This window comes from Rosa rugosa, chromosome 4, assembly GCF_958449725.1.
Source record: "Rosa rugosa chromosome 4, drRosRugo1.1, whole genome shotgun sequence".
Taxonomy (NCBI): Eukaryota; Viridiplantae; Streptophyta; class Magnoliopsida; order Rosales; family Rosaceae; genus Rosa; species Rosa rugosa.
Window position 1 is genome coordinate 29,989,576 of NC_084823.1, and position 23,447 is coordinate 30,013,022.

The window sequence follows — 23,447 nt, forward strand, 5'->3', positions numbered from 1 at the left end:
AGACAAATCTTCACTTTGGTGAGAACTTTAGCTTTCCAAAACTTTATCCAGAAACTAGAGTCAATCGAACCATGAGTTGAAAGGAAGAGGATGGAGAGTTGGAGACAACTCAACTATGAGAATGGAATTATGTTTTGAGATTATATATCATAAAACGTATGGCTTGTACGGCCGTAGTGAATATTAGACTCATATAATAGAACATGTTCTATTATAGGAGTCTAATATTATCAGACACAGCCAGATTAAAACTATCTTAAATGGTACGATCAAACATTTGCCTCTACTAAATTGGACATTTAGCAACAAGCACGTTATTGGAGTACTTTCACTTTATTAGTTACTGGAACATATGTAAATTAACGTACATATATATGCATTCTTGGTCATTCAGGAAGAGAACGGTGGCTAGCTAGTCATGGGTGCCTGAATGGACATGATCTAGAAAAGTTTTTATACCACTCACTCATTTTTTTTCACTTACCTATAATAACTCTTATAAGTTGCTCCCTAATACACAAGTAAGGTTTTCTATGTTTTTAATTTATTTTTGAGAATATTTTTCTCTCACCCTTTTGTCACATAGAGAGAGAAAATGGAAGACAGAGAAGTCATAGGAGGCCTCGCCGGAGGTCGCTGGAAACCTCACCGGTCGTCGGAGTTTGCTGGAAACCTCGCCGGACTTTTGAGTGATTGTCGAACTTCATTGGATATCTCCAAAGAGGTTGTTGGAGATCTCATAGGTCACCGGAGAGCTCGCCGAAGACTTTTATCATCCCTCTCCCCCAATAAAATTTTATTGGGGGACAATAAAGCCAATAAAATTTTGACATTGGGAAGGGGGACTAATCTCCCTAAAATTTGATTGAGGAAGAAGACGAGAAGATTATGTAAATTCAAAATATTTTATTATGGGGCAATAAAAGTTTATTGGGAGAAGTAGAACTAATCTCCTCAAAGTTACACAAATAAAACTTTAATTAAGAAAAAAGATGAGGAGATTACATCAATTCAAAGCCCCCCCCCCATAAATGTTTTATTAAGAGACAATAAAACATATTTTTTTCTTTTTTCTTTCCTTCAGGGCCTTCTGCCCCCATTTTACCAAAAAAAATATATTTTAATGATAGCATTCAAACCTTTTGCAGGTCCACCAACTAAAGAAATGCTTTGTCCATGCCAATGCCAAGTAAATTGTGAGGGTCCTTTTTGAATTAAACAGCGATTAGGCCAAAATCAACCCAATAATCCGATTATTGGGAGGACTTTGTATGTGATTTAGATCATATGAAAAACAAATAAGGCTTGGAAGAATGAAGCATGGTGTGGGAGTTAGAAACACATTGCTGTGAGAGAATTTGGGGGTTTTTGGATTTGGGGTTTCTGGGAAGGTTTGAAGAACGGTTTGGAAGGGTAGCTGAGGACTGGGTATATGCTTGAAAGCTTGAAGGCATGACTGCTATAGGTGTTTCTAAGCTTTCTAGGTTTTTGCTCGATTGTGCTCCCTGCCCTTTACACTAGCAAAGCTGCCTTTTCAAAGGCTCCATTGGAGGGCTTTGATGTTTCAGAACACTTTGATTTCTAGGCAAAGAAAGGTCTTCTTAATTTATACATAATATCTTCCTTAAATTTAGGAAAGAGATGTTTTCTTGGGAGATGAGGATTTTGAAGAATGCAGAGGTGTTGTAATAGTCAACATGTACTATAGTATAAGCCACCACAGTGACAGAAGACAGGGAATGAGGTATATTGGAAGTTGGAGTTCTTTGTTTAAGGAAGAGGGAACGATTCCCTTAACTAGTCACAAGGTTTCTCTTTCAATGACTAATAGAGAGAATCAATTGTAGTTAGGGATTTTGGCTAACTCTCTCTGTATTAGGTTAATGCGGGGAAGAAGGCAAGATTAGAATGAAGAGGAAGAAAGTTGGGCTTTGAGTTTTAAGGAAAAAGGTTGGTCCAAATCTCATATTCACCATTTCGCTATTGATTTAAGTCATATGGGCTTGGATCTCGGGCCCAATACCGAGATCACCAACGACGCTAAATCAATAGACGAGCATTATGTATTGCAGTAACCTTCCACACCACACCCACTTCTGCAAGCCCCAAGAGCGTAGTTGTGGCGGGATAACGGTTCGAGAAGATATGCAACTTTTTGTATTTTCGAAAGCGGTTTGCATGTGTATTTTCTCATTAGGCTTAAAATGAGTGTAAGGAATGTCTCGTGCTTTTTTTGGTATCAACATAAATAAGCAAACTATAACTGAAATTACTCGTCTTTAACCTTACTGATCCAGTCAAAACACAGTACACTATACTCAAAGAGTCATCACATTACTAGCTTAGCTCAGCCTTCGATGGAAGCTTCACCTCCGTCCTCCCTACCGAAGCTCGATGTGGCGAAGGGGATTTTTCTCTTATGGGACTCCACAACATCTGAAGAGGCCCGAGAGCGGATGAAATTCGAAGGCTATCATGACGAGGTCGATCGCTACTTGCAAGCCGTCGATGAAATCCAATGCTCCATGTCCGCCGCCTCCCTCGCCGCTGCTTCTGAGGATGTGCAGGCCAAGCTCAACTTCGCCATCCAGATCGCTATGGTCAGGCTCATAACTCAAGTGAGAGATAGAGAGAGAGAGAGAGATGATGATGATGAGAGAGTGGCATATGTAGTTCATTAATTAGGCCGGGGAAAAATTATTATTTTACTTTTAAATTGGGTTATTGGAAATAAAAATTTGTTGCTGGGGTAAATGGGTTGATATTGGGCAATTTTTGTGCTTTAGGTCAAGGTTCCAACAACTAATAGATGAGAAATCAGAAGAAACTGAAGTAAAAAAAAAATGAATGGAAAACCAAATACCCAAATTCATGTTCTGCTTCCTCATTAAAACCCAACTATAACTACAACAACAAACCAATGCGTGGGAAATCAGAAGGAACAAAAAAAACGGAATCGAAAATCAAATACCCAGATTCATACTCTTCCCGTCCTCTTGTTCCTCATCTCTGTCGAATCGAAAACCTATCAGCAATCCCTAAATCTCTTCTCTCTGTTTGTTTTTTTTTCTCGTCTCTTCTCTTTTGCTCTATGTTGGCAGAACCCAGAGATTATCTTCTCTCTTTTTCTCAAGAGTAAGTCTCACTTGCAAAACCAACATGCAACCACAAATAACCACGAATCCGGAAAAGCAAGCAATACGCAGATGAGAAATGACAACAAGCAAGAAGAAGCATTACCTTTTTTGTCTCTTCTCACGAAAGCCAAATGTTAAACCAAACCCACATATGCACCTAAAATTGGAGTACAAGTAAATATGGTTCTACGATGTGTGAGAAGAGACACCTAGAATGCCTTTTCCAGATTATCCCTCATTGTCTCTTTGTGTACAGATTGAGAGTTTCTCCGTCACTCTCCTTATACCAGAACTCTTTCTTTTATGCCTCTCTCTTTCTGCCTGTACTGATTAGCTACCAAAAATCCCACTCTCACTCTGAACCTCTCTCGCTCTCTTCCTCTCTCTCTGATAGAGGCAGTCGGTGTCATAGGAAGTGGACAGGTGGAGCAGTCAATTTTGTAAAACCAGGCTAGAGCCAAGGGCAGAGCAGTCAATGCACTATTCATTTCTGAAAATGACAAAGACAATGAACAGTGTTTTTTTGTTTGGCTTTAGTATAGAGATAATTACTTTGGAGTAGGTGTAATTCTAAAGATACAGTATGAATAATTTAGTGTATACCTTTTAGTTTTTTTCACTTTTCCCTTTTAACTTTCCCTATACAATGTCACATGTATTCCCAACTTCCTTGCGCACGCTTCTAATTGGGCCTGGGCACGAGCCGATCCCATTATGTATTTCACTGGCCCAAGACCGAGCCTGAATAGTTCGGGTCGGGCCTATATTAAGTTTTCACCATCTAGGGACTGGGAAGGCCCGGACCGTTTACAAACGGGCCGGTCCTTCAAGCTTTTCGGGCCTAAATATGAATTTCTGGAAAATAGCCTGAAAGTATGTTTTGCTGCTAATCATGGAGAACTTGTTTCTTAAAAAAACTTGTACTGTTAAATCAAAGTATCAAACAACAAACCAGAAGAAAGAAGTTGTTAAAAAGCCATAAATAATCAAATAACCTTGATGGCTTAATGTCATGGAATCAACAATCACATTTAACAAATCACAATCACATCTCTAAATAATGTTCCAAGCACAATCACATCTTTAATGTTCCATGTTTCCAACTTCCAACATCAGAACCAAACTGTCCAAACTTCAAAGTCCAAAACATAACAAATCCATTTGTTCCAAGTTCCAACCAAACTTAACAACCAAACAGTCCAAACTTAACAAATAACAAGCTCAACTCCAAACTGCAGTTGATCTCCAAAGTGGCAAATGTTCCAACTTCCAACCAAACCAAATGAAAATACTCAAAATAGCATATGAATAGCATGAGAAGTAAAAGAAACCAGCAAGTGAGCAAGGGAAACAACAACTCCAACTTCAAAACCAAAGAAACCAGCAAGTGAAGAAGGGAACTAGCAACTCCAACTTCAAAACTAGCATGGCAATAGGCAGCAACTAGTACCACACTAAAGCTAATTTCTGATTTTTTGAACTGCAAATCACACATCAAGTCACCATATTAACAGTAGCACACTCACACCAAATCAATCAGTAACCAAATTAGTAACCAAAATACCAAATCAATCAGTAACAAAAGAACTCGAATACCAAATCACACCTTTAGAAGTAGACTTTGCAGATTTTGGAGGCTTTGTAGCAGTACTAGTAGACGGTGTCTGAGTTGAGATTTTGATTGTTTTGTCTTGATATTCTGCAAGTTAAAAGAAATACAAAAGGTTACCAACTCCAAGTTGTGCAGATAATGAACATCAAGAATTGAATAATTAAAAAATGACATTTCTCCATGTCTTCATAGAGTAGCACCTCCTCAATGGTTGGAAATAATCTAGACCCATTATTCCCGGACTCTTAAGCCAATTTTGCAAGCATATAAGGGCTTTAACACTCCTAGGAGTTAAGGAACTCATGTGTGGATAAATTACTCGCTTGCCTGTGCTAAAGCATGACTCGGAAGCTACTGTGGAGACTTGAATGGTTAGCACATCTTTTGCCACAGCTTGCAAGTTGGGATATTTCGATCCACTGTGCTTCCACCAAGTTAAAATTTCAAAGGTTTCGCCCACTTTAGGCCTCTCGAAGGGATCAATAATGTATCGATCAACTTCACACACTACCAGAAAACTTGTCTTTTATGACGTGCAAATTACAGCGTGCAAAGATTGTGTGCCATAAATGACACTCTTTTACGACGTGTTTTTTTGTGCGCCGTAAAAGACTTCACTTTCTGGTCTTTTATGGCGTGCTTTTCATGTGTGTCGTAAATGTCACATTGTATTTACGGCGTTTTTTTTGTGCGCCGTAAAAGACTTCACTTTCTGGTCTTTTATGGCGTGCTTTTCATGTGTGCCGTAAATGTCACATTGTATTTACGGCGTTTTTTTTTGTGCGCCGTAAAAAACTTCTCATTCTAGTCTTTTACGGCATGCTTTTTATGTGCGATGTAAATGAGGTGATTTTGAAGTCATTAACAGCCTACTTTATCGTGCGCCGTAAATGATGAACCAAAAATTTTAGAATCCCGCTCACCCTTTTTGGCTAAATTCTAATTTCCCACCAAACCGTTTACTTAACATTCTTTTTCAAAAAATGTTTTAACCGCAAACCCAAATCTCTCCCTTCATCTCTCATCTTGTTTCCTCTTCTTCTCTTCATCCTCACTCATTGATCAAAAGGTTGATGCCAATAATCCGGTCATCATGTGAGCCCATCATCAAGTGAGTACTTCTCACTCATCTCTCCCAAACTCAATTGGGGCTTGTTTTTGATTTTTTTTTTTTAATTCCTTCAGATCTGAGGAAGAACATGCATCTGGTGTTGAAGAAGTGTGAGCCCATCACCACGATCACCTCCTTGGACTCGACCTTGGCTACGATTTCTCATCTCCGCTTGTGCAGGTAACTATTCAATTCTTATTCTGACACTTTCAGCGTCTCTCTGTTGCGGCCACATGGATGAGGGTCTTGCCCTCTGCGATTTCTCATCTCTCTCCTTGTCTAGAAAGGCAAGACACTCGGTATGCGATTTTTATGAAGAAAGCTAAAATGGGTTATAACAATTACGATTCTAGATTAGATTTGCAGTAAATGAAGGTATATAAATGTACATGTTTTTAACATTTTGGATTTGGATATGTTATGTTAGAAACAACAGGGTGAAGATTGGGATGAGAGAAGAATCTGGACTTGTTTGTTTACTGGGTGTTGTGTGGTTGGATGAATAGTTATAATGCTTGTGTAATCTTGGGAATGTGAAATTTTTAAGATGGCTCGATTCATGTAAGATTGATGTTGGTAATGAAATGTGAAGATTTGGATTGGATACAGAGAGAAAGATTGAGATTTTGGGTGTGTGATGGGGTTCCTTTTATGTGATCATTTAAATAGATGTTCGATTAGTTTCTTATTTGTTTTAGGTTAAGGGGTTCTGACTCTTTATTTTGTCAGAGAGGTATGAAACCTGCCATTGTTTTATCATTTGAATGACCCTTGTTTGAGTTCTCTGTCTTGAAAGACTTTAAATTGTGAAACAGGAATTTAAGGAATATGCCTTTAAGATTATGGGAGGCTGTGACAAGCAGGGGTTCATGAACCTGATGTCTTTAAGATTATGGAATGCTTTCTTTAAGGCTGGTAAATATGCAAAAGCTTCCAAATTGAAGCTGAAAGAGTACAAACAGCTAAAAAGTTGGGGTTTTTTACTTCAACAATGTCTGAACTCTTCGAGGACTTTTAAAATGATACCTGAACTTTCAAAGTTGTCAATGTGATACCTGGACTCTTTTTTTCGTATCAACGTCATACCTCCATCAATTTTCCGTAACGGAACAGTTAAAATCTAACACGTGCTACGCATGTGACACACTTAAGTCACTTAATGAGGGTAAAAAGACTAATTTACCCTGAAAAACCTTTTTTGTTTTTTGGCCTTTCTTTCTTCTTTTTTTTTTTTTTTTTTTGGGAATTTTCTTTCTTCTTCTTCATTTTCGACTTCTTCTTCCTCCTAATCTGAATCATCAAGACCTCACCCTGGTTCTAGTGATAACCTGGCCTCAAACCCAAGAAGCCCAAGTTCGATCTCCAGCTGATCTTAGGGAACCCAACTGATTTAATCGGAGATAAGAATCTCCAGTAGAACAATTGAATGTACCTACAATTCCAATGAGCTGCTAGTCTCTGTCTTCTACCATCTATCTACTTCTTCATCTTTTCACACCCACTCTGTTAAATTGAATACCCATTTTACTTCCAACAAAAAACAATTGAGTTTCCCAAGAAATTACATGGGGAGGAGTAGCTTGTTTGATCTTGAAAATCACGTATGGATTGGTTTGACTAGTCTTGCTGGTTTTGGGTATTTTTCAATTTTCATGCTTTGTTGCTTTGATCTCAGAATACTTGTGTTTGGTGACCACAACCCGACCCGATCATCTTCAACCTCCACCATCCAACAGAACCCATCAGAAAAGCTCCACCAACAGCAGCCACCGGCATCAGGATGCCTCCTAGGATCATTAAGCCGCCGCACCGCCGCAACCCATCGCAGTACACCCCAGAACCCGATCAACCTTCAGACCCCAGATCCCAAAAGGAGCCAGGCCCTCACCGACCTCACCCCTGACATGAGATCGAGTTCTCAACCACCACTCCTATCTCCATCGCAGCAGTGACGCCAGGTTTCGCCGCCGGCAAGCCGCGCTCCGCGCTCCAGATCGATCTGTACATCGCCAGCCCTCCACGATCCGGGAAGGACAGATCGAAATCGATCTGCCCACGCCGAGGACGACCCACTATTCTCCAGCCATGAACCACGCTTCTACCGAGAAAACGGACTGCAACCCCAGCCCAACATCCTCTCCCGAGCCGGAACGCAGCGGCGGGAGCGCCGGCGGCGTTCGGCCGGGAGAGATCGGACGAACTGAACTATTTTCCTCTCTCTCTTTCTCTCTCTTCGCGCGCGTGGGGCGCGTTCTTTTTCTAAGGAGTGTCCAATAAAAAAGACAATTAATTATATTTTATTAGCCAAAGATCTTTAGTTTTTCCTTTTTAATTTTTTTTTTTTAAATTGGTGTAGAAATACAATTTTACCCTTAAAAATCAAGTCACATGCGTAGCACGTGTTAGATTTTAACTGTTCCGTTACGGAAAATTGATGGAGGTATGACGTTGATACGAAAAAAAGAGTCCAGGTATCACATTGACAATTTTGAAAGTTCAGGTATCATTTTAAAAGTCCTCGAAGAGTTCAGACACTGTTGAAGTAAAAAACCCAAAAAGTTGTGTACCTAGGTCGCCATTTTTTACTTGAGAAACCTTTGTGAGGTCCTTATATATTTGGTTTTTTTCGTTTACCAACAGGAATTCCTTTGTACATGGGTTGGAGCTTGAGGTAGGAATGTGAACGCTCTGTACAAAAGAGCTTAGGCATATATCCAGCTGGCATATCTGAATTTGGCTGAGCTTGACATCAAGAAAGCTCTTGAAATAGACCCTAACAACAGGTATATGCTTGTTTGTGACTCCACTGCTCTTACAGAAATTGATTTTATGTAGAAGTAAAAGTTTTGATGCTTGATTTTGGTGTTGAAACGAGGATGTGAGCTGGAGTACAAAACTTTGAATAAGAAGATGAAAGAATTCAATAAAAAGGAGGAAGAGTTCTATGGCAACATCTTCGCTAAACTGACTAAGGATTTCAATGCAAGTCTCCATTTCATTAAAGTTAGTAGTGTGTTAATTCTTGGTGAGTCACAAGGTAGTTGTTATAGGTTTTTTGGTATTATGAACTGAACCCTTGCTTGTAGGTATACAACTTGGTGAGGCATAAGGAAGTTGTTATGGGTTCAGTTCAGTTCATAGGGTTGTGACAATGAGTTACAATCTAGTAGAGTGGATGAGAGAGATAGATGCAAAGTAGTGTAGGAATAGATGTAAAGTAGTTGTGAAGGTTTGTTTCTTTGACTTGTAAGCAAATTTTATATGATGTACAATAATTATATAAATGAAGTTTATTAATTATACAAAAATATAGAAACATGAATTAATATATCAATTATGGATTTTTGTTTTTTTATTTTTTTTATTTTTTCAACCATCATTTACAGCGCACATTGTGGGTCATTTACAACGCACTTCATGCGCGCCGTACGTAAATAATAATGGTCTTTTACGACATGCCCATTTACGGCCTGCATTTGTGGGCCGTAAAATGTCATTTACGGCGCACATTGTAGGCCGTAAAACACATTTTTTCTGGTAGTGACACTCCACCACAATTTCTTCGTTGTTCTCAAGTTCTTTCGCCCAATTATCCATCATTTCAGCCATTTTGCCACTGACACCTCTCGTACCATAATGCCTCGATCCATTGGTGACCTTCTCCTTTTGGTTTGAGGTTGAATTCATTAAAGTTGCATATGTATCAGTCAAGGCTACTAGCAGATCTTTGACCTTTGCTTCCCTCACTTTAGCTTCACCATCATCCATGCCCAACTCAATCTTCCAAATATGAGTGAAATTTTGAAGTATATACCTAGGATCAAGAACTAAGGCAACCAAAAGAAGCTGATTGACATCATCGATGTTGCCAAAATATTTTTGAAACTTATTCTTCATCCTCACTACCATTCGACCCTTCAACGATTCTGTTTCATTCTCATAAGTCATTCCAGGCTGCAAAAACAGTCCATTAATCTCACCCTCTATTGCCACAATGTCATGGAAAGCTGAATGGGCAGTAGGCTTCAATGTTGCACTTATCCTCAACGTAACGTCGTAGAAAACTCATAAAAATTGGCAGAAAATGGCAACCCTTTCCCAATCGTCATCATTAGGTGGTCCCACCCTCTTCCTACGAGTTTTAAACTTCGCTTCCTCCACCACTTCTAAATCTTCATCTATCACATCATCTTCATCGAAATATCCATTATATTGATGCACATTCTCTTCACCTTACTGAACAAAGGACTTTTTCAATGCAATTGTTGTGTCCAACATTAGAAATGTGGAGTTCCACCTAGTCGGAACATCAAGAATGCAAACTTTGTTGGAATCCATGTAATAGAGTCAAACTCAGTTTGTTATACTTACCCAGTTGTCAAAGCTTGGGGTGTCCTGCTCCTCATCATCCAGCTCAAGGTCATCTAGTCGTAGGTCTGCAGACCACGATCCAGCTTTGATTAGATCCTATTACATTTATAAGTCAGTTAGATATAATAAGAAAATATGTACACGGATATAATGTTTTTGTGTTTTGTGTTTTCCTTACCACTGCCAAGTTTTCGTTCATGTAAAGCTGCACCAAGTTGAAGATTTCTTTTATTGACCATCAGACTAATCTTGGAGTTTCCTTCTACTTTCCCGGGATCCAGTTCTTTGCTTTGGTCTTCTCGAGGAACCAATAGTAAATGAGAAGCAGACATCCATTCATTGTTGCTGGACTATCTCTCCTATACTTCTGCAACCCTTCCATTAAGAAGTCGAGAATCAGCTTTGGTCAGTTGTAGTTGTTTATGGTCTCAATGTGTTCACAAACAGCGACCATATCCCATGTAATCTGAGCCCCGATTCGGCTAAAGAAGAAAGTGTTGAAAAGATACATGATCATCAACACTGCAATCTTTTTTGCATCTCTCTGTTTGGCTGGCCTTGTCAACTCTTTTACCCGTTTTTCTTCTACCTCTGTTCTCAGTACAGCTTGCTTCTTTAAAGGGCTGCCAAATAATGGAGAGTGTTCCATCTCGTCTCTGCTGACCCTCTTGTTCACATTGAAGACTTCTCCTTCGGCAAGCTGGTAAAACAAGGCAGTGATAATCCTCTACTGTTATCTCCCGCATAACATCACCAAACTTGAACTTGTTGTCCTTTCGGTCGAAGTGCCTCATTATTATTTCAAGGTCCACTTCCTGCTTGTGCAGCTGTATCTCAGTAATATTGTCTTGCAGGAAGGGTTCGATCATGTCCCCGAAATCTGTACCCCTCAATATTTCCTTTGTTTCTTTTGGTACTCTTTCTTTGTGGGCGTTTATCACTCTCTAGAAAGAATTGAGCGTGTATTTTTGCTGCTTGCAGTCAATCTTTGCTTTTTGTACCACTTCCTTCTTCCCCTTTTCCTTTTTGCCCTCCTTCTGCTTTTTTGTCTCCTTCTTTTCCTTCTTTCCTTTACTCTTCAGGAGTTGAACTTTTCTCCTCTTCTTCTTCTCTGGTTCATCAGAATCTTCCTCTTCATCTTGAATTGTTTTCCTCTTCTGCTGTCGTCTTGTCCTCATTACAAACTGCTTTGTTGTCTGTTCGTCCTCTGATTCTGATTCTTTTGATTATTCTTCTATTGATCCTTCTGATTCTTCATTAACTGCTTCTTCATCAGATTCTTCCTCCTTTGTGCTCTCCTCTGCTTGTTGTCGTTTCCTCTTCTTAATTTCTATTACTTTATTTTGCAGTGTTTGGTTAAATGTCGATTCAGAAAATTGATCTGAACTCTCTGAACTGTGTACTTCGTCTTTGGAGTCACTCAACAGGTTGAATCTTGGTCTTGCCATTCTACACGCAAACAAAACCAAAATGATCATTTTAGACATTCAAAATCAAACATTCTAACATTACTGACCCCCAATCAGGGTTCTAAAAATCGGCGCCTAGCTCCGCCTAGGCGCTAGGCGAAGCAATACCGTTCTAATTCTCCCCTAGTCAAGCGAGCTGGGCGCTGGGAATAAAGTCGGCCGCCTAGGCGGCCTAGGCGGGGCTGGGCGTCTCTGGGCGGCTCTGGGCGATCGGCGCCTAGGCGCTTTCTCCCTTTCTGGGTTCGAAATCAAGATGGAACGCCACTCCTCGATCCATCGATTCTCAGACTCTCAGTCTCTCTCCGAGTATCCGGCCAGCTCTCTAGCTCTCCAGCTCGCCGGTAAATCGAATTTCTCTGGGTTTTTGTCTTTCAATCGAATTTCTGGGTTTCAATTTCACAATTTCTGATTTTCTGGGTTCGATTTTCAGGGCTTTCTGGGTTCGATTTTAGGTTCGATTTCTGGGTTCAAGGCTTCAAGGTCGGTGATTCTTCAACCACGAAGCTTGGTGATTCACTGATTCTTCAAGCTCGATTTCTGGGAATTCTGGGTTCGATTTCTGGGCTCAAGGCTTGAAGCTCGGTTCAACCTCGAAGCTTGGTGATTTTTCATGCTTGATTTCTGGGTCCAAACTTCAAACTCGGTGATTGACTGATTGTTGAAGCTCGATTTATGGGTTTTGGATTCTGCAAGCTCGGTGATTTCTGGGTTTTGTGGTGAGTCATTGTCTCAACTCTCAAAGTATCAAACTGTGATTCTGTGAATGTTATAAACTGTGAATGCTATCAAACTGTGAATGTTAAGTTGCTGGGTATTGTATTGAACTGTGATGAACTGATGACCTGTGTTGTTGATGAGTAGTCAGAGTAGATGACTCATGGTTTCCGTTGTCTTGTAACTCTTGTTGTCTTGTTGAGTTGTTGATGAGAATCATGAGATTAAGTTTGATTGTTTGGACTGTTCTGTTTTGGTGGTGAAATTTGTGTGTAAATAGTGGCTTCAATTGATGATTGTTTAACACATTTCAGGTTTGAGAATTTTCTTAATACACTGCAAAGATGTCGCCAACTGATTCTACACGCGAGGAGAATGTTTACATGGCCAAGTTGGCTGAGCAAGCTGAGCGTTATGAGGAGATGGTTGAGTTTATGGAGAAGGTCGCAAAGACTGTTGATGTTGAGGAGCTAACTGTGGAGGAAAGAAACCTCCTCTCTGTTGCTTATAAGAATGTGATTGGAGCTACGAGAGTCTGTGACAGGTTGTATACTTCAAGTGTTGTATACTTGTATCAGTCAGATTAATTATGCTTTGTGGCTCTGTTATGGACTTTTTGAGGTTTCATTGTTTTGGACTTTTGGTAAACTTAATTGCATATATAGAAATGGTTGTTGAATGTTCAATGATATTTTTATTTAATTACTTTATTTTTATTTATTTATTTACTATTTTCAAATATTATAATATCTTTTTTTATTTTTATTTATATAATTATATGTTATAAAAATAAAAATAAAATTTTAAAAAAAAACCGCCTAGTCCCCGCCTAGGCCCCTAGGCGCTAGTCCCCGGCCTTCCGCCCGACTAGCGCCTAGCGTTTTTTAGAACCTTGCCCCCAATAGAAGACATTATTGCGGGGTAATAATCTGTCTATTGCCCCCCAATAGACCACAAAAAAAAATCACCACTTTCTATCATTCATAGATTATTGCACTTTAATAAACTCAAAACAACAGAATACTTTTAAAAGCCCTAATTTCAGTGATTAAATAACCACAGTTAAGAAATTATTGGGGGGGGGGGGGGAATAATCTGTGTATTGCCCCCCAATAGACTACCCAAAAAACACTCCATTTTCAATCAACAATAGATTATTGTTATTAAATAAACACAAAACAACAAAAGACTTTACAAAGCCCTAATATCAGTTATTAATTTTGGGGGGCAATAATCTGTCTATTGCCCCCCAATAGACCACAAAAAAAAAACTCCATTTTTAACCAATAAGAGATTAGTGTACTTTAATAAATAGAGCAGTGATCATTGCCCCCCAATAGAAAGTCTATTGGGGGGCAATAATATGTTTTTTTTTTGTTTCGACTCCACAATAGGCTTTCAATAAGTCTGCATTTTCATTCAATTAACAGTTTATAATAAAAAAACAACATTCACAATATTATTTCAAACGTATGAACCAGAAACCCTAGATTTCACAGATTTTCACACATGCAAAGTCTATTTCACAGATATGAACCAATTTTAAGCTATCAACTAGTTTAAATCGAAGATTTATGTAATCGATTTCAAAGAAGACCTGAAAATCTGAAAAAACGAATCGAAAATTCAATTTTTACCTCTTTCGATATTTCCGAAGCAGGAGAAAATACAACCGCTACTTGACCTTGAATTCTAATCGCCGGTGTTCGGTGAGTATCGTGCTCATTTAACAAACAGAGAGAGAGAGAGAGAGAGAGAATCGGCGATGGAGGGAGGGAGAGTATGAAAAGTTTTTGATTTTTGAGAGAGAGAAAACTGAAAAGGATGTGAATTGAGTCGTGTTGTTAGTGGCACGCTTTGTAATTTTTTTTTTCAGAGCCCAGAAGCATTGTTTTACTGTTACTTTGGGTAAGTGGGCGCAAATATCTCTTGGTGGAGTGTTTGGGTTCCTGTTGGGCCTAATTTAGGTAAGTGGTCACGACCCCATCATTTTTTTTTGTTTTGACCATTTACCCTAATTTTAGGTATTTGATTCTCCCTTACACCACTCACTTATATAAGTATATTTTTTTTCCCACTCATCCATAATGACTCTAATAAGTTCTTCCCTAATATCCAATTAAGTTTTTTTGTTTTTTAATTTTTTTTTTAATTTTTGAGACTATTTTGCCCTTACCCCTTTGTCACATAAAAAATGGAAGATAGAGAAGTGATAGGAGTCTTCACCGGAGTCATGTCACTGGACGCCGGAATCCGATCACCGATCGCTTGACTTCTCTGAAAACCTCTCCGGTGGTCTCCAAAGATGTCGTCAGAGATCTCATAGGTCGCCAGAGAGGTTTATTGCCCCTAGTAGACATTTATAGGGGGCAATAAAAGTTTCGTTTATGAAACCTCGCCGGAGGTCCCCAAAGAGGTCGTCGGAGATCTCATAGATCGCCGGAGAGGTTTATTGCCCCCTAATAAACCTTTAGGTCCCCAGAGTGGGAACTAATCTATCTAAAATTAGACAAATAAAACTTTGATTAAGGAAAAAAAGGAGAAAATTACATCAATTCAAAATATCGTTTATTGCCCCCAACAAATGTCTTATTTGAAGACAATAATTTTTTTTTGTCTTTCCTTCTGGGCCTTCTACCCCCATTTTACCAAAGTAGGTAATTTGGTACCAAATGCACATGGGTTTATGACCACGGCCATCTGGGTTTATGATACTAAAAGGATTATGGAAATCCAAATGCACATGGGGCATAACAAAATCAATGCATTCTGTTAGGATGTGCATTAGTACAATTATGAAAATTAGTAGTAGTAGTAGTTAGAGATCTTATAGTACTATAGTACTAGCCATTATACGCTGACAAATTGATCTGATCTGATCTAAATCATTCAATTCAACCCTCCCAGGTAGCAGCAGCTTGCAGCTAGTATTATACTTTGTTCTTCCTCAAGAGATTCTTCATCACCATATACTTTCCAAGTGTCCCTTGACAGCATCATAAGAGAGAGCAGAATCTTACGATGAGAAACTATCGAAAACGGAACTTACCTGCTGCTCCTCGGCGTCGCACTCACAATCACCTTACGACGCCGTTTGGATCTTCTCTAGGTCAGCTTTTTTTGGTGTGACTCGGTGCTGTCACTCTCCACCGCCGTGTCCATCAACGACAGTAGAGCCGCAGCAGCTGCGGCAACAAGAACTTCCCGGACATGGTGGTGGCACCACAATAGGGAGGGGGGTCAAATACGAACACATCCAATGAGTTATTGGACATATCGGTGAAGTCAACATACTCGAGCGCATTGCAGGAGTAGTTCACCGCCATCGAGCTTGGGGATGGAGGGGTTGGTGTCCAAAACAATGCTGTTCTCGTCGATCTTGCGCTTCTTGGTTACCTAGCGGTGGCGCCGAGGCCCTGTTGCATCTGGAGGAAGCCGCCGGTGGCCGCGCCAGTGGTGATGGAGTTCCAAGGGTAGGCGCCTTCTTTGGGGGGGGGGGGGGGGGGGGGGTGGCATGATAGTAGTTGTTTAATTAGGCTCATGGTAAGATTGTCATTTTACTCTAAATTGGATTAGTGAGAATAAAAATCTGCTGCTGGGATAAGTGGGATAAATTGGGCCGTGCCAGTGATGATGGAGTTCCGAGGGTAGGCACCTTCTTTGGGGGGGGGGGGGGGGGGGATAAGTGGGATAATTTTAGCTCATTTTGGTATTTTGCTTCAAAGACCCTAATTTTTTTCAGTAGTTTTAACATTAACTTCTCCCAAGGTAACTACATATCTGACAAATTTTTTTTTTTTTCTACTTTCTTTTTGGCCTGATATGAAGTACAGCTGAATCCTTGAAGCTATTGCGGAATCTTATATGTTAGTTGCTAGTGTTGTTAAGATGATTAAGAAAAACAAGTAAAACATCAGTTTCCACAATCAACTATATAAAAAAAAAAAAAAATTATGACTAGGAGCCACGATGTACAAGCCAACTTTCAACAAGACATTATTTGTATTGAACTTGATAGATGTGAAGGCAATGGATACAATGGTATATGATGATATATAGGTTGAAGTTGCTGTCTTTGCCTGTTTGTATCCCTACACTTGATTACAAGAAGTCCATTTGTAATAGTAATAACATTGAATTTGTCCTTCTTGAAGTGGGAAAGCATAAAACAACTTGATATTTAAATCAACTGTACTGTAGTAGCAACGGAGATACCTTGTGCATAAAGGAATCAACTGAGTCCAGTAAGCAATTTCCCCCGAACTTGGAACATATCTTCCTCGACAATTCCCTTGAGAGGCAGGAGCAAAGGTGTTTGATAAAATGTCTCAATTAACTGCCATGTCCCCAAGTGATGTACAAAATCGTACTTTAACACTTGCCTTCTAGGAGCCGCCGGTTGCCATTTCAAACACATCTTGAAGCTTTGATAGCGCAGGATAATATATAAATTACAGGATGCTGTTGCCGGATCCATCAAGGCACTGTAAATCTTTTGTTTAGTCATATATATGAACGCCTGATGACGCTTTCTAAGGAACCATTGATGTTTCTTCTTCTAACGGTAAAAGGGACCACTGACGTTTCTGCCATAAAACATGGAAATACAAAAGACAATTAATTGGACGAATCATCAGATCTTTAACTAGACGCAGACTCGAATCACTTCAAAAACTAGAAACAACTGAACACACCCAAATTACAGAACTTAAAATAAACAAGATTAGACTTCTGAACAGACAAATGAGTATAAACTAACAAAATGGCACAGCTAGCGTAGGATTAATTCCACCATAAATAAAAAAACATAAGAGCTGACCATCAACTCACCACAACATTGTTCAGACTTCAGACTATATATTTTGCTCTTTACTTCGGCAGTCACATATCTCCCTACATAAGTATACACGCATCTCTAATATATCAACCAAGAAGGAAATCATGGATGGCGTTTTGTTCTACACATCTCTGTCCCTCATCTTCATCCTCTCAATCACTTTCAAATACTTTTTTCGAACAAAACAACACCGCCACACGAACCTCCCACCAAGCCCACCTTCTCTTCCAGTTCTTGGCCATCTCCATCTCCTAAGCCCCTCACTTCATCGAACCTTCCACCAACTCTCACAGAAATATGGCCCCGTTGTTTCCCTTTGGTTTGGCTCACGTCGCGTGGTTGTAGTGTCTTCATCCTCAACAGCTCAAGAATGTTTCACCCAAAACGACCTTGTTCTGGCAAACCGTCCTCGCTTCATGCTCACAGGCAAGCACCTAGGCTACAACTACACCACCGTAGTGGAGTCTCCTTATGGCGATCACTGGCGCAACCTACGCCGCATTGGAACCGCAGAGATCTACTCTACCAGTAGGCTCAACATTTTTTCAGGCATCAGAAAGGATGAGGTCAAGAAATTGCTGTTCAAACTTTCACGCAGCTCACGTGAAGATTTTGCAAAGGTGGACTTGAGATCCATGCTGTCTGAGATGACCTTCAACATCATAATGACAATGGTGGCAGGGAAGAGGTTTTATGGGGATGATGTTTCGGACGAAGATGAGTCCAAACGGTTCAGAGATATCATGAGGGAGGCTTTCACATATGGTGGCGTAACAAACCCCTCAGACTTTCTGCCTACTTTGAAATGGTTTGGGAGTGGCGCCGGGTTTGAGAAGAAGGTGATGGACTTGAGTAAGAGGATGAATGCATTCTTGCAAGGTTTGATCGATGAGCAGCAGCTGAGTAAAACTACATCAGGTCAGAGTGAAGCAAGTACGATGATCCACCATTTACTTTCTCTGCAAGAATCAGAGCCGGAATACTACACCGACCAAATTATCAAAGGGCATATACTGGTTAGTACAATTATTCAATCTCTGCATCAAGATACATAGATAGAAAGTAGTTTTGCTGACAGTCCTCATTTCGTTTTGCCCAGGCCTTTCTTTTTGCAAAACCGTCCCCTTATTTTTAATGTCACTTAAAAAAGGGAAAAAAATCAATTCAGAGATTCTTGATAACTTATTTTCAAATCAATATAGTGATTTGAACAGCTCACTACTAACTTTTTGTTTCAGCTATATATCATTTCAAGACCAAACAGAACAATAAAGAAATGGCAAACAATGGATTAAACATTGCAATATCGCAACTCATCATTTTTCTATTGAATATAATGCCATGCTTTCCATAAGACACAAGAATCCCCCACTAAAAAAAGGAAGTACAAAAACAATTAATTAAATAAAAAACCATGTTCTTTTGTAGATGAGAAAAATTTAAAATTCAACACCAACAAAAACATATAATTCAAGGCAACAGGACATTATCATGTTCCCACTCCACAGAGCACAACCAATAAATGGGTCAAAATTATTCTACATGGAATAAACGATTCTCATAATTTCTAAACAATATAATGGTTGAATCTAATTCTCATAATTCTCAAAATGAAGTAAGAAAGCCACAATCTCTCATGAATCAAATGCCTTGCACGTGTTATACAACTGAAAAAAAATGAATGAATGAACCCAATTTAGAATATCAGAGGACGATTGTATCCCAGATGAGTAGAAACCAAAATTGGGGAGATAGCATGGACCTGGGTTTTCCACTTAAGATGCCAAAATTACGAAACCAGTATTTTACTGGGTTTTCCACTTAAGAATTTCCACGGTCTTAATCCAACCCCGCCCGAGAGATCCGGGCATCAACCTCCTACGACCACCAAACATCCAATCCAACATCGATCAGCCCTATATTGTCCGTCGCCGACATCGAAATGACCTCCAAGATCGCACCCTAGAAACGGCCATTCACCATACCATACGCTGTTTAAATCTCTTCTATCCTTTGTTTGTTTTCTCTTTCGAACACTTGACGTTGTCCTCTTTGTTAACTAACAGCTGATCCGAGGGCTGAAATGGCATAGTCGCCTAACAGTGTTTTTTTTTTTGGCCACGTCATCAGTGATCAGTGATAACTTGCATCAAATCAATATAGTTTGGGAAAATCGTTCAAACTGTGTCTGAACTTTTCCAGACATTATTAACCTATATTTTGAAAAATATCAAAATGGTACCTGAAGATTTAAGCCCGTCCCAATATTCATACCTAGGAACAGTAAAACCGTTAACTCCGTTAAATTTTCAGGGGTAAAACCAGTACTTCTGAAACAAAAAAAAAAAAAAAATTTGGAGTTCTTCGTACCTATACCATACGAAGAACAACTTTGTTTGTTCTCATACCAGTACCAGAAAAGTATGCCAATAACTACCATGCCCAATACAAGATTCAAATACCAATATCAAAATGGTATACTAGATCCAAATACTCGTATACCCGTATCCAGAAGAACTCAGGAAGATCGGCGTACAATGTCAGACCACCGCCAACAGCTGCTGTCATGATTCCAAGAACGTGCAACATCCATGCTCAGACCCATACTTGATTGGAACCCGACCTTCATCTACATCGACGACCTGAATTCGGAAACGTCCTCCGACATCCCAGAACCTGACTTAGGGTCCCACATCAAGGCTGACCAGCAGATTGCCCAAACTATGACGTCCCATTTCGACAGAGATCGGAATTGCTTCGCCGTTCCATTTTTGACAGAGATCGAACCCAGACTTGACCCAAAGTGGAATTACCGAAATTTCATATTCCCTTGCTATCAGACTCGTCGGATTCTAACCTAAAGCATCGAAATTTCCTTGTTCATCCACCCGAATAATCTCCATGATTCCAATTATCCGGTGAACTAGGCTTAAAACCGAACAAACAATTGCAAACCAAACCATTTTTGCTGTTACAGCTACCAAAATTTCCACATGCATCTACCTAATCACGACTTTTCTTTCCTTCTTCTCTGTTCTCTTCTCCCAAACCCATCAAAAAAAGAAAAATTGAAATTGATTTCAGCTGCAAATAATTGAATTTGATTTTTCGGATTGTGGGTTTTGGGATTTTTGATTGAAATCGAAGCAAAGAAGATCGGGTTGTCGGCGAAGCCATGATTGAAATCGAAGCAGAGAAGATGCTGGAGAAGATTGGGTTGCCAGGGAAGCCATCACTGAGAGGGAATAATTGGGTGGTTGACGCCTCACACTGTGGATTTGATCTGTAATACCGAATTCCAACATATCTTCTAGTACCAGAGCTTCCATTAGGAGTAAAGAACCCGAGTTCAATTTTTTCTCCTGATAGAAAACTGAGGTAGGTAGCTGAGTTCTGCGGCTCTCAATGGAGGTGTTCTTGGTGTTCTTAGTGATTAATAACATATCCATTATTAGATTTAGTTTATTGAAAGAGAGAATGATTAACAACCAACAAATGTTGACCCAGTGGCTAAGATACTGAGAAGTAAGTTAGGCTGCGTGAGTTCGAGCCATGGCAAGCTCTTTTTTTAATATTTTTTTTAATTTCTTTTTATATTTGTCTGGTTTGGAGAAGATGAATACTGAAAAGACGAAAATACCCCTGAAAATTTAACGGAGTTAACGGTTTTACTGTTCCTAGGTATGAATATTGGATCGGGCTTAAATCTTCAGGTACCATTTTGATATTTTTCAAAATATAGGTATGAAAATTAAAAGTCTGGAAAAGTTCAGATACTGTTTGGACGATTTTCCCATATAGTTTTCTACTACTCCTTAGTAGGGCTGTCAATTCTGACACGACCCAATAACACGACTAGAAACCTGTCCGAAATAAAGCGGGTTGAACCCGCACGATTAAAAAGCGGGTCGGCCGAGGGTCAACCCGTCATGACCCATTTAATAAATGGGTCGGCTGCGGGTCAACCCGCCAACACGAAGTGAACCAGTATAACCCGATTATGCTATATTTCTTCTTGAAATTTTGAACGTTGGGAGTATTTGATCTTAGAATTGGACAATTTGAAATATTTTGCTTCATCATTATTGGATTTAATTATTTATGAATTATATATAATTATTTGTATTCTTCGTCTTATGGAGTTTTTAGTTAATTTAATTAATTTTTGCATTTTTTTAGTTAAATGGATCGCAGTGTTAACCCTTAAATGGGTCATTTTGTCCAACACAACACGACCTATTTATTAAATGAGTTAGGCGGGTTGGAAATAGGTAACCCGTTTAATAAATAGATTGAGTTTGAGTTTAAATTTTCAATACGATTAGTAAATGGGTTGAGTTTGGATTTGTCTCTTGTGACACAACATGTACTTTGACCCGACACGAACCCAACCCGACACGACCCATTGACAGCCCTACTCCTTAGGCTTCCAGAATATTTTTCATCGGCCAAGTATTCTATCAATAGAAAAAATAAACTTCAAAAGCTCACTGCTAACGTTTTGTTTTAGCATCATTTCAAAACCAAACAGAACAATAAAGAAATGGCAAACGTAATGGATTAAACATTACAATATCGTAACTTATCATTTTCCTATTCCATGATGCCATGGCTTTCCAGTAACACACAAGAATCCCCCACTAAAACACAAAAGTACAAAAACAATTAAATAGAAGAAAACCGTGTTCTTTTCCAGATGAGAGAAATTCAACACCAAAAATAATTAACAATTTTCAAGGCAACAAGACACAGTACGTAAAAAAATACGCAATCTCTCACGAATAAAACTGAACACCAAAATGTTACCCCAAAAAAAAAAATGAACACCAATTCCCATTACCAATCCTTTTTTTTTTTTTCCCAGAACACACAGAAACCAATTCAAAGCATTTAGTTACTAACTTTCCAAGATATACTCCAAACTCCAAACAATAAATTATTCCCACAATCAGGTTTTTATTTCATTTCATTATTTTTAGTTCTAGGTTGGAGTACTTTTAGGAATTCTTCTGCTTACATCAGAAACAAGTGAGGGCTCTAACAGAAAGAAAAAAGAAAGTGAGGGTAGCATTAACAATTCCAATGATGAAAGAAAAAGTAATGAACAGGAACTGGTGGATGATAAACTTTTAGGGAGTGCCAATACCAGCTTCCATAGTTGTTGGCTTATGGCGACAATCTAACTTCCATCAATGATTTTCAGGTCATGCTTTTGGCGGGTACTGATTCGTCATCCTTGACACTGGAATGGGCCATGTCCAATCTGCTCAACCATCCTGAGGTGCTAAAAAGGGCTAGAGCTGAACTGGATGCTAAATTTGGACAAGAACGCTTAATAGATGAACCAGATATCTTCGAATTACCTTACCTACAAGGTATCATCTCTGAGACTCTCCGCTTGTACCCTACAGCGCCACTACTAGTACCACATTATACATCTGATGACTGCACCATTGGAGGATTCGACGTGCCATGTGACACGATAGTAATGATCAACGCGTGGGCCATACACAGAGATCCAACATTGTGGGATGATCCTGAAAGCTTCAAGCCTGAGAGGTTTGCAAATGGTGGAGAAGAGCCATACAAGCTCATGCCATTTGGACAAGGAAGACGGGCTTGCCCTGGTATGGGCTTGGCCCAACGTGTGGTTGGCTTAACTTTGGGATCATTGATACAATGTTTCGAGTGGGAAAAAGTCAGTGAGATGAAGGTTGATATGAGTGAAGGTAAAGGACTCACAATGCCTAAAGCTGTGCCACTGGAGGCTATGTGCAAAGCCCGCCCAATTGTGAACAAGGTTCTGTCTTAGATGAAAATGCAGGGCAAGAGTACTGTAAATTAAAAGATATGTCCATTCTTCCTTGTGCCAAGTCTTGTAATATATCAAAACATTGAAATAATGTGTACTGTATATTTGTATTATCAGAGTGCAAATTGATCAATCATTTCTATCTTCGTATAAAAGGTTTGTCTAAGAAATAAGAACATCCTAGTGACTTCGACACATGCCTGTATTGTCAATTGCATACTTCTCTTTAGTTATCGTGACCTCTTTGATCACATAACAATGATCGATCATAAGAATCTAAACCACTCCTGATTACTCCTCTCTCCACCCAGTTCGACTCTGTCCAATTGAATTGAATTTAATCAAATCCAAACTCAAACTAGATATCCACTGCCAAGCTCACTA

At 39.4% G+C, this 23,447-nt stretch overlaps 1 protein-coding gene and 2 long non-coding RNA genes across 3 annotated transcripts; 2 read left to right on the plus strand and 1 right to left on the minus strand.

The window, feature by feature from the left end:
- Positions 1–11,923: 11,923 nt before the first annotated feature.
- LOC133746571 (uncharacterized) lies at positions 11,924–12,883 on the plus strand. Its single transcript, XR_009864234.1, has 2 exons — positions 11,924–12,416; positions 12,729–12,883. It is a non-coding gene; the product is annotated as an uncharacterized LOC133746571 (long non-coding RNA).
- Positions 12,884–16,397: 3,514 nt separating this feature from the next.
- Positions 16,398–17,385, minus strand: LOC133746250 (uncharacterized). The gene is made up of 2 exons (XR_009864039.1): positions 17,245–17,385; positions 16,398–17,000 (listed from the first exon to the last, which is right to left on the minus strand). It is a non-coding gene; the product is annotated as an uncharacterized LOC133746250 (long non-coding RNA).
- Positions 17,356–23,218, plus strand: LOC133746249 (cytochrome P450 81Q32-like). The gene is made up of 2 exons (XM_062174430.1): positions 17,356–18,267; positions 22,455–23,218. Exons 1-2 carry the CDS (start codon positions 17,356–17,358, stop codon positions 23,061–23,063), a joined length of 1,521 nt encoding a protein of 506 aa, XP_062030414.1. The 3' UTR covers positions 23,064–23,218.
- Positions 23,219–23,447: the final 229 nt, after the last annotated feature.